The 20124-nt window shown below is 35.4% G+C and overlaps 1 protein-coding gene across 1 annotated transcript in view; it reads right to left on the reverse strand.

Annotated features, from left to right (window-relative positions):
• The window catches only part of PRKN (parkin RBR E3 ubiquitin protein ligase), a gene marked incomplete at its 5' end in the record, with an annotated part of 556293 nt that overhangs the window by 453592 nt on the left and 82577 nt on the right, over positions 1-20124 (reverse strand). Inside the window, one exon of the mRNA XM_033512914.1 lies at positions 13021-13261. Within this exon, the coding sequence (XP_033368805.1) occupies positions 13021-13261 (241 nt within the window). The remainder of the gene's footprint in view (positions 1-13020; positions 13262-20124) is intronic.

The following is a 20124-nucleotide window of genomic DNA, read 5'->3' on the forward strand; positions in this document are numbered from 1 at the left end:
ACTATAAAGCAGGTGACATTCCTCCAGACTCTAAAGAGAAAGGATTTCATCCCAATGTTTCCCAACCTCCTTCATCAGTAAGCATTTGATGTCCAGTTGATTCTCTTGAAGAATTATGATAATCTAGAAAACAAACAAGGTATTATATCTACATCTCCAGTACCTAATGCAGATTCCTGTTCTACTATGCATCTTTGCAGGAGGCAATCAACCTTGCACTTCTGCTCTATTTATAGTATATTTATAAGCCAGGAAAAGAGACTCCAGAGGGGGCTAGAGGAGAATATGGGGAGTAAAATGAAATATGAAAGAGATTGTGCAGAAAAGCAGAATGTTAGATGTTTTTAGATTTGGCAATGTTTCATGAAGATGTTTTATTTATCTACATATTGCTGGTCAAACACAGATCTTTGTGCCTGGAGAGCAGATATAAATTGAGCTTGTTCACATTTACACCCCTAGATTTAGTGGACCTGAAAAATTTCTATTACAAATTAGAAGACAAAATGTTGAGGACTGATAACATTTCTGTTTGAAACAGGTTTTCTTCATTTCTATCCTAAATACTTCATAATGGTTAGAGTTATAAAGAAGACATTGCTCAGTATAAGTCAAATAGCTCAGCTATGGCCCTTGTAATGTTCCAAACAAGTTAACATACATAAAAGTTAAAAAGTACTACAGTGAACAGTGCTACAGGGTTTAGAAACCAGGATAAGATGATCTACAGCTATTCATCACATTTTGGGTATCAAGTGGGATTAAAATGTAATATCCATAATCACTAATCTGCATCAAATCAGGAATTTAGATTTTAAACTTTCACAGCTGAAGATAGTGGAGATGTTGCCATTTATTTCATTATTATTGGAATAAACACAACATTCTTTTGAAGAGAACTAAAATTTGCTTAGGAAAAATCCTTGATAATGTTAATCATGACCTTTACTTGTCCATATCACCAGCACAGACTTAATTTAAAACAGTACTTATGTTCAATTCAGCTACTCCAAAAATAATTAGTGGAGACTAACTAGTACAGCAGAGTTGCAGTAGAAAAAGGTTTGGTTTTCAAGTGATATACCTTTAAATCAGAAACCAACTGTTGCCAACTAGAGTTTTCATCCAGTTATATATGTTGAGTATTTATTGTGTGACAAAGCTAAAGAGCAGAAAGAGGAATTGTGGCTCCTGCTACTTTAGTTGCTCAAGTGAACTTTTTTGATCATTTTACAATTTTGGTTAAACCACCTTCATAGCAAAAAGGCAATCATCCAACACTGAAAACCAGGATACTGAGGTTTACAATAAAATTCTTGACAAATTGTGCAGTGTTGCAGGAAGCTGAACATCAATGAGTACAGTATATGATGAACAGCCTCAACTTGGAGCATGATGTTCTGTTCACTCACCCTGCACCTGAAGACCCCATGTTCATATCCATATCCATGTTTTTCTCTATTCCTGTCTTTTGACTGGTAAATGTCAAGACCCACAGAACTGACTGTTGCACCAGCAGGGCACATCATGGAAGCTTGGAAGGAGACTGATGGTGCTCAGCAACCATAGTGGCTTTCAAGGACCTCTGGGGCACTTTGCTCCAGGGTACAGCTGCCACCTTTGATATTTCAACCTGTGTTTTGTTGAGTGAGAGGATAGTTAAAATACTAACATAACTACATATATATATCTCAATCTCTACCACATGGCCTTGCATTTTGCATGGACTTGCAAAGTAGTTGCAGATACGCTATTCCAGAAATGCAGAAAACATTACAGGCAGGCAGACTGTCAAAACTTAATCTGAAGAATTCATCTGCAAATACCAGTTATAGCAGTAGCTGATTGTAACTCCTAATATATTAATAATACATAACTGAAAATATATTATAGACTCAGAGAATATGTCATGTTCTCAAGATAAGACCGAAGGCTGAATACTCACAGAGATGTCAACAGTGCAGATGGGGTTGTAAGATACAGTTTCAGGTGTATCAGTACATATAAAGATTCATATTTTTTTGAACCAGCTTTTGAAAATGGTATTTTGATTGATGATTAAATAGAACTTCCAGATCCTGGATACCTCACTAAGAAAACTGTGATTCTGAGACAGTAGCTGCACAAAAAATTGGTGCCACAGCACATGTAATCCAGCTATGAAATATTCTTGTTTTGCTTGCAGGCCACTGTAGCATTCTGTCTCCTATGCAAAAAGCAGATGAAATGAAAACATTTTCTTAGTTTATTTTCCTTTCAGTTTGATAATGTGATGGCTTTGACCTATCTAGGTCAAACTTTATGTCCAGTGCCAATAGATCCCATAGAATAATACCAAGACTTCGGAAATTTGTAGAAAATATTTATCAATTGCAAACAATGATAAATGTTGCTAAATATGCATCTTCTTAATAAAATCTTAATTGCTGGGCATAATGTAGGCAGTGTTGTTTCATGGCCAATGTGTAAGAAGAAAAAAGGTTTAAGCAAAAGGTCCAATGTATCTCAGAGTAGGAGAAAAGAAACCTTCCACTGAAGGGTATTTGGAAATCCACATAAAGATGAGAGAATCTCAGTTGCTATTAGATATTCTCTAAAATAAATAAAGAAAGAAGCAAACAAACACAAAGACAAAAAACATAGGCACAAAGAATTAATAAAAACAACTGAAATCCCAGTTGGCAGTCTGTGAAGAGAATTGTGAATGGACATGAAGGTCACTACCCTGGCACTGCTAACAATGGTCACTCATGCAGTGCTGAAAATGTGAAATTTTCACTAAAACAAAGCTGATGTAAAATCCTAAAGACTTTTGGCACAGCACATGTAGGAGCATGAACTGACTTTAATTCTGCTTTTCTGTGAAAAGGTTCTGATTTAATTGTCCATTTTCCTACGATGATCATTTTCCTTTAAAAAAAAAAAACAAAACAACAAACAAAACTGCCAAAAAAAAAGCCCAAAACAAAACCAAAAAAACTCACCACACCAAAATCAGAGAATGTCTTCCCCTTCCAGATACAATGATCTTTTTCTTTCACAGAAGCTCAAATTTAGTCCCACCAAAATTATTTGTATTTATAAGGAGAAAGAAGGGTGTGTTTTGCAAAGCTGTTTTTTTACCTTCTACTATCAACAGAATTTCTTCATATCCTCCATGTAATTACTTTCTGTAGATCAAGCCTTTTTAATAGGTCTGTTCTCCCAATGTCCTTGCTGTGTGAGAAGAGCTCCCAATGACTTTAATGAATGTTGAGCACATGACTTCTGCACAGATTATGATTCCTGTCATTTTGAGTGCTAAGAGCTCATAACAGCGACCATATAGTGCAAGCATTATGCTGCACAGTGGCAGCAGCTACTGAGGATTTTTTAATGAATTTTAGGCATTCTTAGAATGCCATGAGATAAAGCCCTGGAGGAAAGAGGGGAACAAGAAAACTGGATAATATTCAAGGATCACTTCTGCCAAGATTAGGAGTGATGAATCCCATCCCAGAGGAAGTCAGCAGGCCTTCATGGATGAATACAGAGCTCTTGGACAAACTGAAACACAAAATGGAAGCAAGGACAGGTGGCCTTGGAAGAGTACACAGAGATTGTCCAAGCAGCCAGGGATCAGGTCAGGACAGATAAAGCCCTGAAATGTGTTCAGGAATGTCAATGACAGCAAGGAAACCTTATATAGGTAGGTCAGTGATAAAAAAGAACACTGGGGGAAATGTGACTGCTCAAAAAAGAAACAGCAGAACTGATTACCCAGGACATGGAGAAGACTGAGATACTCAGTAGCTTTTTTATCTCAGTTGTTGCCAGTAAGTTCCAGACACACCACCCAAGTGGCAGAAGGCAAAGGCATGGACAGGTAGAATGAAACACTCAGGTGGAGACCAGTGACAAGTGGTGCTCCTCATGGGTCACCTTTGTTGGTAACACGAACAATGGTGCAGTGTTGTGGTGAAGTCTAGACACTGGAGGGAAAGGATCCCATCCAGAGGGACCCTGACATTTCAAAGATCGGTCTACACAAACCTCATGAAATTCAACAAGGCCAAGTGCAAGGTCCTGCATGTGAGTCAGGGCAAAACCAGGCACAATCACAGGCTGGGCATGGGTTGAGAATGGGTTGAGAATGAGGAGAAGAACTTGGAGGCATTGGTGGATGAGAAGATGACCTGCAGCATGGATTCAAAGCCCAGAAAGCCACCTCTGTCCTGGGCAGCATCAAGAGAACCATGGCCAGCAGGGCCAGGGAGGTGATCCTCCCCCTGTACTCTCACAAGAGTTCCCCTGAAACCCCACCTGAAGTCATGTATCCACTTCTGGGCCCTCTAGCAAAAGGATGCAGATGTGCTGGAGTGGATCTAGAAGGACAAGGAGATGATCAGAGATCTGAGCACCTCTCTTGTAAAGACAAGCTGAGAGAGTTGGGAAGGCTCCAGGAGTCTTTATAGCAACATTCCCATACCTAAAGGGGACTACAAACAAGTAGGGGAAGGAGTTTTTGCAAGGGCATGCAGTGATAGAACAGAGGAGCATGGTTTTAAAATAACGAAGGGTAGGTTTAGGTTGGATATAAGAAAGAAGTTCCTTACTGTGAGGGTGATGAGACACTGGAACAAGTTGCCTAGAGAAATTGTGGATGTCCCATCCCTGACATGTTGGATGGGGCTTTGAGTAACCTGGTCTAGTGAAAGCTGTCCATGGCCGAGGGGTTGGAACTAGATGATCTCTAAGGTTCCTCCCAACTCAAACCATTCTATGATTTTATGATTTTTACTTGTGCTTCATAATTGGGCTCTTCCTGTCAAAAAAGAATCACCCTAAAACTCTATTACCAATGTCTTTATGCATAAGAGATGTTTCCTAAGTGTTACTTTCCTATTTTTCCTAGCAGCATCAGCAATAAATTCATGCCAACAATTATTCTGGAAAACATAAAATGCATAGTTTTATTTAATCAGTAGATAACTTTTTCCACCTACAAATGTCATCTCCATGTTATATAGTATATAAAGAATATATAAAGAATATATAAAGAATATATAAAGTATATATAAAGTATATATAAAGTATATATAAAGTATATATAAAATATATAAAGTGACACACTTGCAAAAGTGCCAAAGAAAGTCCATTCATGTTGTCCCCCATAAACAATCAAAATGCATTGTAAGAACACACACCCCACCCCTTGACACAGGGGAGTCAGCAACGCTACTACTGTTCAACTAACATGGAAGGGCCTTTAAAAACAATAATTAGACATGTTCATGAGAGATAATTATGTCATGTAGAGATAAGCATTCCCGGAAGAGCTTTAGCCTCTATTAGAAAAGAGCATTTTTTACATTTTTCCTCTCAAATTAATTTCACAGACATGCAAGGTGTGATGGGAAAATGGCACCATTCTCATCAGTGTTAAAAGCATATGATATGAATGAGGTCTCTAGCATGGCACTGGCTGCAATAAATTATCAAGCGTGCGTTCTGTTTTCTGAAATGGGCTCAATTTATCATTTTATTGAAAAGGTTCCATTATGCTAATGTCTTATAAAATCACATTCTGCTGTTGCTAGAAGGTGAAGAGGGGATATCAATTTTTATATATAGAATTTGAAAGTATTGCAGCAGTGAATTGTCAAGGGTTAATAACCCTAAAAGAAGATAAAATATACATAAGAGCAAACTTCCAAGGACTTTGTAATGACAAATTTTTATAACCCTACTGGAAGCTGAATAGTTTTCTTAAGCTTAACTCTCTTAAAATAAATGTTGACAGAATTAGTAATAGTTAATTTCTGGGCTGAAAATTCTCCCTCTCTTCTCCAATTAACCCTTGAATTGACACTGGGGACTATTTTTTTCCAATGAAGATCAAAAGAGAAAATACCATTACCATTCTTGTCAACTTGCCCATAAAACAAATATGAAGAAGAATCAGACAGAGGTACATGGGTGATTATTTGAAAAGGGGAATACTTCTTCTCTAAATAAAAATTCCTGTAATAAGGACATTTTTTCTTCTTTTGAATTATTGTATACAAAACAGTAATGTATTAAAAAAAGAGAACTAGATTTAGATAGGAAATATGTTTGATCTCGCATAATAGCAATTCTGTGATTTTGTGGTTTGTATCCAAAAAATCTCCTTTTTGCTGCACATCAAAAAACAGAGTACTGTTTCAGAAACATTATCCTATTTTTAACAGGAAGCATTTTCCTAGGGGCATGCCTTTGCTACCTTTGAATGTACTCATAGAGAATAATCCAAGAAAGTACAGCATCAAGAGGGATAATTTAATATATACTGACGTTAACAAGCTGCCAAAAGAAGGAGTTGAGTCACCATTCCTGGAGGTATTTAAAGTTCAGATGTGGCACTTAGGGACATAGTTTAGTGGTGGAATTGGTAGAGATGTCTTAACCTTTGGACCTAATGACCTTAAGGTCTGTTCCAGCCTAAACAATTCCATGATTCTATGACTGCAATATATTTCAGAAACCAAAAACAAGTGGAGCTAGAGCACTTTAACCGCTGTCTCATTGGACCATGAATTAAAACCCATCTGGATCCCACAGATTCAAACATGGATCACAGTTCAACAATTTCTGTCATACAACACTTACCAGAGAGGTTGGGAACTTAAATTTTTTGAAAAATTCTCATTCAATACATAGGAAATATTTAGTACAATTGAGTTAAATCCAATGTGTCTTTGCACTATGAAAATGTTATTGCTATACTCTTCTATTAATACATGTGGATTTTTAGACCTGAGATGCAGATACTTAAAAGATGGTTACTTCTGAAAAACACGTTCTAACACTGTGAATATCTAGTCAGGCACAAGGTGTGAGCATTTTACATCAAGTCTGTGAGCAATGTGACTACCAAAGGAACAAAGAGGTGTGTAGCTGCACACATCGTTGTCTCAGGAGGCATCCATGCGACAAAATCTTGTAAAAAAGCACCAAAACATGCAGGAGGGACTAAAAGTAGGTAGAACGTCTCCCAGGTATGGAACACCCATGAAAGGTAGCTGGCAAAACAAAATCAATGGAAGAAGTGAAGAGCACAAAGGAGATTCAGGACAGGGACAGTAGCATAAAACAATCAAATAAGAAAGGGAAAATGGAGAGGAAGAAGACAAATACTTTCATTCCTATTTCTCTTTTAAATGAGGTCCCAGGCCAATGAACTGAAATTTGTGACTACAACACATCAGTGCAATGAACATGGCATCAGGTTATGGCATTGTACATTGACAGAAAATTTAAGATAAAAGGTCTAACAGTGAAAGTCTAACAGTTTATGTAATGAATGCACAATGACAGCAATTAGCAATGTGCTGAACCTAATCACTGGCAGAGAAAGACCTGTCAATGCAGGAATTTTGTAAAAATTTGTTTTGAACTTGAAAACAGAATTGTACATACAGTAAATTTACAGTGTGTAATGAAGGCAAATACAGCCTTGCTTCCCAGAAATTATTGGTTAAAATCAGGACTAGTACATTATTTCTGAGTTGGTATTTTATTCTGCATTTCTTAAAAAGATAAATTAATACCTTCCCTTTTCTGGATGTAGATTGATCCTCAAATTAATATTGCATTTAATATTTAAAAATTTGCAAACTAATATATTATAAAAAATCTGAATCAAATATAGGCTAAATCACAATGTGCTGCTTGATGAATTTTCATTTAGATTAAAAGTAGTTTAATTCTAAAACAAAAGTAAACTGTCAGGGCATGAAATCCAAAAATAAATAGTAACCTAACTAGTTACTAGAATATGTCTACTGAAACAACACATTGGTTGCATATTAAGTAATTTACTACTTTTTCTTGTACAGCAATATGAATCTTATTCAAATGACTGTCTGTGAAAGAAGACTGATAAGAATCATGTAAGCAACAGGAAACACTGTATTAATATTTCAAGAAATTTAAGAAAGGTCAGTATAAACACTGGGAATTTATTTCTAGAACAAAATTTTGATAACTCTAGAAAAAAAGGCCTAATTACTAAATGTAAATTGCACAGAATACTGATTATCCTTCTCCAAATTACTGATTTACAATACCATGTATCTAAGGTATATGTCATTAATTAATAAATGTTATCATTAAGCCATAAATTATTTGTATACATGACAAAGCGGGGAAAAAAATCTTTATACTAATTAGTTTCCTTTGAAAAAAAATGCAGTGAAATGACATGAGAAATTTTAGGAATACTTTTTTATCTCTTTTAAAGGAATAGTAAATTCTTAGATATTTGGATTTGTAACACAGAAAAGCAATATTAGGTCCGGGCTTCACATTTTTGCAGACAATAAAAACGTTCTTTCCACGCTGGAAGCCATTTTGAATGGATGTGCTCATGTTTTGATGAAATTATCAAAAAAGGGATAGGAAATAGCTGAAGTTGTTCTCAGCTCAGTACTGGGTAGTGACACTCAGCCTAACACCACGTGCAAATAGGGAAGTAGATATACACCATAACCCTGTCCAGCCTGCATCTAATTTGAGATTATAAGGTCTATTAAACTGTGAAGTGATTTTACAGTACTTCAGGAGTTTAGACTACTCATTTACTTCAAACAAATTTGACAAAAAAAACTTCTATCCTTTTAGACTTTTTGAGCAGAAGAGTGATAATAAAGTATAATATCAATTACAGGTCACAGGAATTTTTAACACACAGTCATCAGAATACTATTCAAAAACTATTTAACAATGTTGGCAATTTCCATTATTACATTGATATTGGTTTTATTGTTCATCAGGGCTTGTCTCAGATGTAGGCACAGATCTGACTAGCCACACCCTAAATTGTGGCTTTCCCTTACAAGTGTTTTTTCCAGTCTCCTTCATGGAGTCAGATTCTTACATGGAATAGGCACCAGTTCATCACTTCATGCATTGCTAACAATACTGAGGTGTTGGTAATGACAGTTTCATCTGCCTTAACTGATACTTGCATTATTTGGAAAGACAAGAAGTTTTAACATATATTAAGTTTTGGCAGAGCATTTCCTAACAAGATGGAAAACAATCAATCCCTCTTTTTGCTAGAATTCAAAGCTTGGCACACCTAAGTCAGTATATACCAGTACTTTATTAACTCTTCTGTGAACAGAAGAACATGGAAAAAATAAAGAAACAGAGGTGCCTTGCATTCAAGCATTTGTAACAGTCTGCCTAAAGAACACCACGATTTTTATTTTTTTTTTGGAACTGACCAGATGAACACTTATTTAAAAGTTGAAAATAAAATAACCTAAATGATGACCACATCTACTTGATTGAGACAAAATAATAAACCAGCTGATAATGGATTAACCTGGGAATTACATAAGTAACAACATTCAGGTCAGCTTACAGAAAACAGATTCTGTTAAACTAGCTCTATTTTTTTCATATTACAAATTTGCTTGACATCAGTCTTAATTTTAAAAAGGGAGGGAATGGGATTTTGCATTCTGACTTCCTGCCTAGCACTATCCATACTACTTCTAGGTTTAAGTTCTATCTTCATTTTTCAGAAAAATGTTCTATTTTTTTTTTAAATGGACAAATATGGAGAATTCTTGTAAGATACAATTACTTGCATTGGTAGTTGATTTCCTGGCACGTTAAAACCCATGTGGGGTATTTGTATTTGCTGGGTTGCACTTTCTAGACAATGAGAGCTAAAATACTAAGATAGCTGGTAAGATCTAATATTCCCACATTACAGAATTTCCAACCCATAGATGCCTAAACAAATATAAACCAATCATGATGTGCACTTTTATAGGATTCTCATTACTCTTCTCCTGAACCCTCTAACAGTTTAGACTTCAAAACAGTGTGCTATACTAGTTTTAGTCATGCAAGTGTCAAAAGCAGAGAAAAAAACATATTGCCCCTCCATTCTGTTTTCTGTTTATACTTCCAAATATTCTCTTGGCTTTCTGGAATCTGAAATCATGATGCATTCTCTTGTTCAGCAGATGAGTCATACAAGCCCTTATATCTTACCGATTCATTGGTTTTCAGGTAGAAATCAGAGAATCATGGAATTGTAAAGGTTAGAAAAGACCTCTAAGGTCATCAAGTCCAACCATTATGTCTTCATCTTATACATGTATCTGCTGACATGCACTCATTATGGATCACAGTTTCATTTTCTTACATTGTGTTTAATAAAGCACTTTGTTCCAGATATTGCACAGACGCAAATTAGGAATGGGATGAGGTAGGATGAAAGTCCTGTGCTGCGATTTTTTTATTTATACACCAGAAGTCACACAATGTTTTCAGAACAAAGAAACAATAAGAAAAACAAACAAACAAAAACCCCAAGAAAAACAACAAAGCAAAACAAAAAAAAAAACTGAGGAGAAAAGGCATTTCTGCTATTTTTGTCTGCAATGACAGGAAACCGGGAATTCTTTGATGAGAAGATTATTTGGACCCATTTTTGTATTTTTTTTCAGCTTGTTAATGACTTTCAAACTTCTGAATTTCTCACAGAGAAACACACTGCTGTCTAAAAAAACCAGTGCAAGTAAGATGCATCTCCAGACCAGTCAGAAGTCGGTTTCATTACTCACACAGGAGTAGGGGTGAGCTGGGAGAAGGATGTCCTGTTACATGCTTCTGCAGGGAGCAAATGATACCCTTGGTGGAGACACACTGCCAGGCCATAAGGGTTTTTGTCTCATCAAGTGCAGCAGTTCATACTACCTAAGTATATTGCTTTTATAGTACAGTACAGCATAACAAGAGTTAGCCTCTCCCCAGGTTTGTCTGGTAAAGTTTTACATTTTGGCCTCTAAGCATTCACTTCAAAAATATTATTTTTGCAGTCAAATGCTGCAAAAGCTTCTGGGAGAAGCTCTTGTGATGTGAAAATTACCACAAATCTTTTTCCTCAGAATTCAAAGGAGGGCAAATAAAACAAAATCAGGGCAGGAACATGGGGTCAGCATAACAAATAAAAATAACTTAGGCTTCAGAAAGACTTGAAGTCGTAGTGTTTACTGCTTCAATTAGGGAATAGCTGTGTAGCATGTCAGACTAAATAATATTAATTTAATCAATTAATTAAACCTTTGCCTCTAAATTGTATATTTAAATTTGTCATCTACACACAGAAAAATAAAGGTTATTCTTCACTCACCTGTCTAGGCTGCTACTGTAGACTGATCATTACAATCATTCATCTCCAAAGACCACAGCTTGGTAAGTGTAAATTCAGCTACCAGCCATGGTACCTGCTTTCTTCAGCCACTCATTCCCACTAATATTTCTCATTTCATTTATGCCAAAGGAATTCCTAGCTGCACAGTAAAGTTTACTACAAAATTGATCTTTGGAATATTTTTTTTTTTTTTAAGTGACTGCAAATTCATAACAAAAATATTGCTCCCCATATTGAACAAAGGGGTGGAGCTGAACAGAAAAAAAGGACAAGTTTTAATAGCTAGAATCAAAACAAGGAAAGAAGTTAACATGCCTTTAAAAAGTACTTATTATTTACATCTTTCCACAAAGAACAATCAGTCATTAGAATGGCTCTTCTTTTTTTCTTTTTCTTCTTATGATAAAAAGCCTTTTTAACTTAATCACAGAAAGAACTAGCCCAGGTATTTGATCAAAAAACATTTTGTCCTCATGTATTCTGCCATGAAAATATTTGATACAACAGATGACACCTATCAGCTTGTTCTTGGCTTCACAGAGTTTGTAGTCTATGGAAAAACATGTCAAATGACCTATTTTAAAAGTCCTTATACATGTATAAACTATCCTGTAATGTCAAGCACAGCTATTAAATCCCTTTACATATGGTGTACAGTAATGAAAATATAAATATGTGGTAATGCTTAAAAGCTCACACTTTTGCCTTGCTTCGGAGAGTAAGCCCAGGTTGAATCCCTGTCCCCAGTTTACCAGGTTTAAATCAGCATGCTCTCCTCTTATCTCATTACTCATTCAGATTGGGAGATGTGGATCATTAAGCTGGGTACTAATTTGCTCCTAAACTGCACTCATTCATCATTAGTTGGCAGTGAGAGGTTGACCAAGTCAGCTGTGGAATACTTCTGTGACCCTCCCATGGATTGTATATTTTCTGCATGAGCTACTTAATAAATTCTTTAGAAGTTATTTTAACAGTTTTAGTAGCCATGTTGTTAAGCAAGATGATTTCTGTTGCCAGGGCAGTCACAGAGTATCTCTTGTCATATTCACAATTTATCTTCTGTACTCTGGATATGCATGTTTGCTATTAACTTCTGTACTGTGCAAAAAGAGTATTTGCGTACTGCTCTCTATAAAAAGACATCTCTGATGGACTGTTATGATAAATCACAACTGAATCTGGTATTGCACAGAGTGATGTATCCTCACTGGGGCAACACAGTGTCAGTAAGATCATTTTGCAGTAACTTGTGCCTCACATTATTTTTCACAATGTAGATACTCTCAATAATCATTTGCTGGATGAAGAAGTACAAATGTCCATAGTATGAATCATCGCCATCATGTGTTATGCCAGCAAACCTTCAAAAAGCGCTAATCAGTTGTAAATATTTTTTTATAAAATGTATGGGTGTGAAAGCATCACAACAGATTAAACACATTTGCAAGGCATAAGCTTCCCAGCATTCTAGTTAAGAAAACTTCTATAATGGAAATTTTGTAGAGACTATATTTTGCCTTCTCATAGACCTCTGGGGATTTTGCCGTCTTATAATAATTTACAAAAATATGAGCATAATACAAGTTAGAGATAGGAGTAACACAAGAAATCACTAATTTTATCCACAAAATTATTTTGCTAGAAGACACATCAGATGCTTATCACATTAATATTGTTGTATTTTTTGTTTAATAAATCAAATAAACCATATATTTCGTGGGCTTTTTCCCTGTGGTATGGAACTAGAACCGTTTACTCAAAGAAAGAAAAAGACACATGTTTAGAAAAGTATATTGAAATGTACGAAGCCACTGAATTACCTGATTTTTCAGAGGGAAGTGAAACACTGTTTTTTCCTGGATCCAGAATAACTGCCAACCCTGCAGAGACTGAAGGGAGGATGCTTGTACTGAGATCTATGCGAGTTAAACTCTCAGGTTCCCTTTTCAAGGCTTTTAGAACACCTCCAACACAGCTATCTTCTGTTTCCTCCTTGTTATGACTGTTCTTCTGTGGACTCTGAACAATATGAACAATGCTCTGCTGGGCCAGGTCACAGTTCTGCAACACAAAATCAAAATAGCTATAAATAATTAATTGTAACATAATGGACAAAATCCCTCGATCTCAAATTTGTTATTTGTTAAATGGTCTCTAAACAATTTTGTGGAGAATTTCAGTGTGCAGTAATGGAGTTTAAAGCAAAGTGACAAGTGTAAATTGCTGGAATTAGGATTACTTGCATTGCCAAAAGGGTCACAACACTTACAAGAGCTAAATGTTTAACAAAGAAAGAGTGGACCAGAGCCAACAGCTCTAAGTAAGTCAGGTTTATTGGCACAAAGTAAAAGATCTCCAGAGGGAGCACTACTAAATCAACCACTAAGAATATTTAACACTTAAGAGGCACTTGCACAGATAATGCTGAAACACACTCTTCATGCAGCAATTTTGGGTCAAACTTGATGATCACCGAGAGTTCATGAACAAGTTACTCCAAAATATTTTTATAATCAGAAATAGGAAAGATGATGCTACTGATGAAGTGTGATACTTACTTCTTCTCCATAATGTAATTTTCAGTCGAAATCTGGTTTTAGATGTAGACTCAGCATGATTTTCCCATTCTTTCCAAAAATAACATTTAACTGCTAACTTTAGATTTAGATGTGATTTAGATTTAGAGAAAGCCTGCAGAAGATCTCATGAGTGTTGTAGTCTTTCATGATAAAACAAAAGAACTGCTAGTCATTTTAGCCTCAAATGAGACCATTTTATTGTCTTACATATACAGAAGCTTCTCCTCCTTTTCAGTTGTCATCAGAGGTGATCCTTAGATCCAAATTTCCAGATTTTGTGTCTTAGAAAATATCTGGGTAAATAAGGATCTCATGAAAGGTTCATATATGATAAATCATCATGTCTTTCACAACTTTTTAATCATTTTCACAATACAGAACAGAAAAGAAAAATATTATGTCAGAACTAGAAATTAAAGAGATTTTAAAAGACCTATCGTTAATGAAGGTCCTTCAAGAAAGATTTGTATTGATCTTTCCACAACACTCCTTGCAGGAAAAATTGTGTGATACCTTCTGGAGACTCACACCTAATTCTCCAGTGTCATGAATGAACATAAACATCAGCCTACACAGAAAGAAGGTAGTCTGGCAAAAAATTAATTTTCTAACTCTCTACAGCATCATTAGGTTGGCCATCTCTGCTGTGAAAAGACAGACTATTGAATCCATTTGGGAGATTCTGAAGAAGAGTTTTGAAGCATTTGTCTCTATATCTACATGATATTTAAAAACTGAAATTTGTATATGCAACTACCACACACACTTTTAATTGTGAAAGATTGCTTTATAGATATTTTAGTGCTCTTTACACCCTCATTCTCCCACACTCTCTTCTACCACTTCTATTCTGGTCTCCTTTCTGTTGAGTAGTTTTCCCTCATTCTCTTATGTTCTTTTTCAGTACGTCTCCCTCCACACTTTCTTTCTTATGCAATGCAATTTAAGGTACAAAAATCTGGCTTTTGTTTTTTTTTAATTGAATTTTTAATAACACACTCTCTCCTTAGTGAAGCAGTAATCAGCCAGCAGAGATTTGTCAGAGCAAGGACACTGCAGTCTTAATATTCAATCCAAGCCATTATTAGATTTCAACCTTAGAACATTATGTTGACATTAAAGGTCTCTTTTTTTTTTTTTTTTTTTTTGGTACAACTTGTTGCCCATAGCATTTTAACAAGATTCCCTTAAATAGCTCAATAATTCCATTCATTAACACAATATACAAAACGTCTGTCACTCTAAAACTTCTCCCACTAAGAATACTGCACAACATTAAAGAATTTAATAATCTAAAATAAATTAATAATGGAATTAATAACTAGGCAAATTAGTAGCTCAAAAGTGATTTGCTCCATTACAGTGAGAGTTTAAAAAGAGAAGTAGGTATGTATGCAAAAACTCACAACCTTGGAAACCCCTAATAAACTGCCAATCAGTCATACTCTGTTTTAATGATCACCTCTTCTGGCAGGTTTTCTTGGTTAAGTAGATCCTGTTCTGCCTTTCATTTTTTTCTCAATATTTGCTGTTCTTCTCAGCTGGTTGTTTTGCTTTTTTTATTTTTTGAAGTTTGCATCAGTTCCTGATTTAGCTCATTGCCTGATGCTGTGCTACAATCACACTGAGGGGACAGTGCATACGAGAGAATAAAAGGGATGGAAAGAGCTACTTAAAAATGCCAAAATTCCCCACAATTCCACCACAAACTTTTTCAACCATTTTTGCTTGATCTTCACTGCTGTGCATGTATATGTATATCCCTGGGTATATCAGTTAAGTATAAAAGTACTGGTCCTTCTCAGGTTCCTTTTGCAAGCTGGAGGCTTTGTGGTCAGCTTAGAAACAATGGAAGGGCTGACAAAAAAGAACTCCATCTTACCTACTATTCTCTCTTCAGCAATATGAAGAACTACATCAGAAAAAGATGCAAAATTTGTACTTTAGGCAATTCTATAGATTGCCTGTGCTGGTTAGATCACGGTGCTAATAACACCAAGGTTGTGGGTTTGATCCCTGCATGGGCCACTCACTTCAGAATTGGACTCAATTATCCTTGTGGGTCTCCTCCAACTCAGGATATTCTGTGATTCTGTATATAACCATAGAAAGACTGGTTTTTGGTATTGCCCTTAATAATTTTTTTAAAGGACAGGACATGCTCTATCTTAGCTTTCTTCCATCTCTTTATCTAAAACAAAAACAAACTTTGACAGATTGAACATCACTACTGATGATGACAGTGTAGATAATAAATAGTCTCAGGAAAACTTAATTAGCAGATCTCAGGATAACTTTCAAAGAAAGCAGGTAGGAGAAAGAAACAGCATCCTTTGATTTTTACCCTGTGTAGATTTCATAAGGAAGTCACTGAGCAGTAACAAACATGGAGTCCCAAAGCATCAGTTTTGTAATGTTTTTCTGAGTACATTTGAATTGAATTTGGCATGTGTTTAAAGGAGGAAATCAATCCTCAACCTTTGTAAGAAAAATGGTAAAACAGTACAAGAAGAAAATAAAAAAGAGTTGTGATCATATGTTAATTGTGGCAAGATCTGTATGGGAATATAACCCAGCATTTCCCAGAATATGGGTGATTAATAGTTTATAGCAGATTACACTTCATGGACAATAGATGGGCTAAGTCTGCAGCTTTTTCTTTGCAAAAAGAGGTAGCATTCTAAATATTTCTGGGAGAGTTTAGGTTGTGCCTTAGGTTACTATTGTAAGATACAATTGTTTATGTCAATGTCACTTCTGTTTCCTTCATGTATTTGTTTTACGCCTCAGGAAACATTCTTTTGAGCATATCTATTATTAATGATTCTCGAGATATTGTCTTGTCTTATCTGCTGATTCAAATTAATGTCTGTGTGCCATATTCCAATGGGAAATACTATAAGCATATAAAAATCAGATTGTGAAGTATCTTCTTTCACTAGAGCAAAGGGAACTGAGAAGATCCAAAAATTATGAAACTCACTAATAAGGACTGGTTCTTTAGAGAAAATGGGTTTTGGACAACTTGGGAAAATGAATTCATAGCAGAGAAAAATTAAAAATGAAAACTTCTTTTCATTTAAGCCTTTTACCTATTTTATTTCTTTTTTTCTGAATTCTCAAGTTGAATTTCATAAGGCTGAATCAGCACATCCTGAATGAACAACACAATATCCTTTGGTGTTTAAGTTACTCTGAAATCCTCTTGTTAGGCTCTGAGGAGACCTCACTGCAGCCTTTCAGTACTTGAAGGAGACTTAGGAGGAAAAAAACCCAAAAAAACCAAAAAAACAGAGACTTTTTACATAGATAGTGACAGGCCAATGGGGAAGACTTTTAAACAAAAAGATTAGATGTCAGGAAGAAATTCTTCACTCAAAGGGTAATGAGGCATTGGAACATCTTGCCCAGAGAAGCTGTGGATTCCCTATCCCTTGAAATGTTCAAGTCCAGGCTGGCTGGGGCCACATGAACTAGTGAGTGACATTCCTGTCCACAGTGAAGGGGTGGGAACTAGATTATCTTTATTGTCCCTTCCAACCCAAACCATTCAGTGGTTCTGACAGATTTCTGTTTGATGTCCTCCACACAACATATTTTGATAGTAATACCAATACTGAAAGAAGTTTTCTGTAAAGCCCACTAGAGAACTCATATTTTCTTAAGTGCAATACACTTTTTTTTGAAAAGTTTTATTTAAAAGAAACATTAGAGCAGAAAATAGTCTGAATCTGAAGCGTTGTATGTGAATATAAAGAAACTTGTGGTGTTTTGTCTTGTAAAGGAATTTGCTAAATTTCCATTTCCTGCTAACCATGAGTTGGGATTTTTAAGGTGTTATTTTCTTATTGCACGTCTATTACAAAGCGAAAATCCTCACACTCCATTACCTATGATTCAGTTTGAAAATCCAATGTTTATGTTACCTGAAGAGTCACATCTTTACCCATGAATCCCTGGGGCCTATTGTGGATACAATAACAGTGGAATTGTCAAATTGTCTAATAGCTGCCTATTTAGATCAAGCAGATAATAGCCTGATGCCATTCCCAAAGAGATTCACATAAGGCCAATGCTCAAGAAAAAGGATTTTCTAGGAATGATCAACAAATCCCAAAAAGTTGGCTTTCCAGTTTGGTTTTGTTTTTTTGTTTTGTTTTGTTTTGTTTTTTCTAAAAATAGCACAACACATCTCTTCGAACCAATAGAACCTCATGTAAAAGTGTAGATGACACACTGATTTTATTGGGAAAATATTTTTTCATGGCTAATGTAGAGAGACATTAAAATTACTTTCTAAACAGACAAATAAGCATATGAAGTTCCCAGAAGAGAGATTAAAAAAAAGCTCAGGAAGATTTACTCAGCTGTTGCTGTTACCCTTTCACAAGGAAAGAGTCTAGGTTTCAAAAGCAGCAGAAACAGAAAGGAAATCAATTGGAAGAGGAACACTGTTTCATCCCCTGATCACAGTGAATGCCAAAAAGCAAGAAGAAAGCAACACCATGATAATACACTTTATTACACAGGAAGCTAAAGCTGGTATATTAATGAATTTGAAAGTAGAGACTACCTAAAATAAGAGATAGAGATATAGAAATAAAGATATAGCAATAACATTCTGTTGAGCCATGTTAGCTTAAGAAATGGGATGCAAGATTTGCAAGACTTAACATCTTTTATTTGATTAGCTAATACAGAAGGAAAAATCAGCTTCTAGGCTCAGAGAATCTTATGCAGGTCATGGCAAGGGGAAACCTGAAAAATTAAACACTGTTAAAATAATGAAGCAAATCAGCACTCTGATCTGATATCACCATCCATTTGTGTGAATACTGACTGCTCAGTGGCAGCAAACTAAAGATTGCTCCACATGGGGCAAGGGAAAAAAGCCAGTGCACCAGCAGGCCTAAATTACATGGACCACTTAGCAGTTAAATTCCAGCAATCAGAAACTACTTTTTCTTTTATGGTGCTATGGAATACATCTATATTTGATTTCAGTTCACCATTCCAACATTTTCAGAGTTATACATTACTGTTCTAGTTCAGAATTCAGAACATTGTGGGTACTAAGCAACACCTAGAAGTAGAAGGAAAAATAGACGTATTATTGAAAGCATCACACATTCAAATAAATGTGATGAAAAGGCAGAAAACTCTTCACGTAGCAGAAGAGTTAACTCAGACACATTCAAATTTAGATTCTATTATTTTTTATCAAAGTGACCAGTTGATACTGAACAAGACGAAGTAAGTGCATACTGTGTGATTTACTACAGTCACTTCAGCCAATGGTCCCTCTGTGTAGCAAGAAGCCCTGACTAGCATTTACAAAAATAAAATCCTCTGATTTATAGTCAAAGACAATAGTTCATATATTACAAAGGTTCTGCTCTGAATGATACTCTTAAAAGAGAAGTAAAAGACTTAGGATTTTATACTGACTAGTCCCTTAATGAGTTAATAATTTGCTGGAAATGGAAATGTATTCAACTAAGTCAGAAATCCCCCTCTTCCTTCACTTACAAATCATTTTATGCTTCATTTCCATCTTTTTCACATTATAACACAAAAATTTAATGCTAATTTCTAGCTCAGTGGAGGGAATGCAGAGTTAATGCTCAGTTAGGAACATTTCAGGGTTATTACTTTTTGTAAACAATCTAAGACCTCAGCAATGCTATATACATATTTCTAAATGACATTACTAACACAATGACACCATTAATATGATAACTTTTCTTGAATGTAGCTCTTTTAGCACAAATTCCCCAAAAATATATTAACCCTCATAACAAATAAAAATGTTTTATTGGCAGCACATGAGACAGTTTGCAACATTAAAATACCTGCTTTGATTATAGTTATTCCCTTCAAAACTCTGCATAATGACCTGCAAAAGACACAGAAGGCAGCCAAACTTTTTGGTATTATGTTTGCAAAGCTATTAGTATCTCCACAGTGACATTAAGAACATATAATGTGATACAAAATGGAAGAGAAATAGTCAAATGAACACTACATCCATATAAAACTTTTCTCAGTAAATGAACAACTTTTGCCTTCTTGTAATTTCATATATTTTGCATAAAGAACAACCTACAAACACTCCATTTATTACAATGCCTGTATAGAAAGCAGCAGGACAATGAGAAGCTTATAATGCTACATTAAAAATGAATACAGTTAAGTTCTCATGACCATTTGCTTTCCTCCTAAACACAGTTGAGTGCACCTCATTACTATTCCATCTTCCACACTGAACTACCTGATAGAATTTATACTCTCTAAACATGTTATCTCCAGCTGTAAACATAAAAAAAGCAAGCTTATTATTTATCA

Source organism: Parus major, chromosome 3 (assembly GCF_001522545.3).
Source record: "Parus major isolate Abel chromosome 3, Parus_major1.1, whole genome shotgun sequence".
In the NCBI taxonomy this organism is placed as follows: Eukaryota; Metazoa; Chordata; class Aves; order Passeriformes; family Paridae; genus Parus; species Parus major.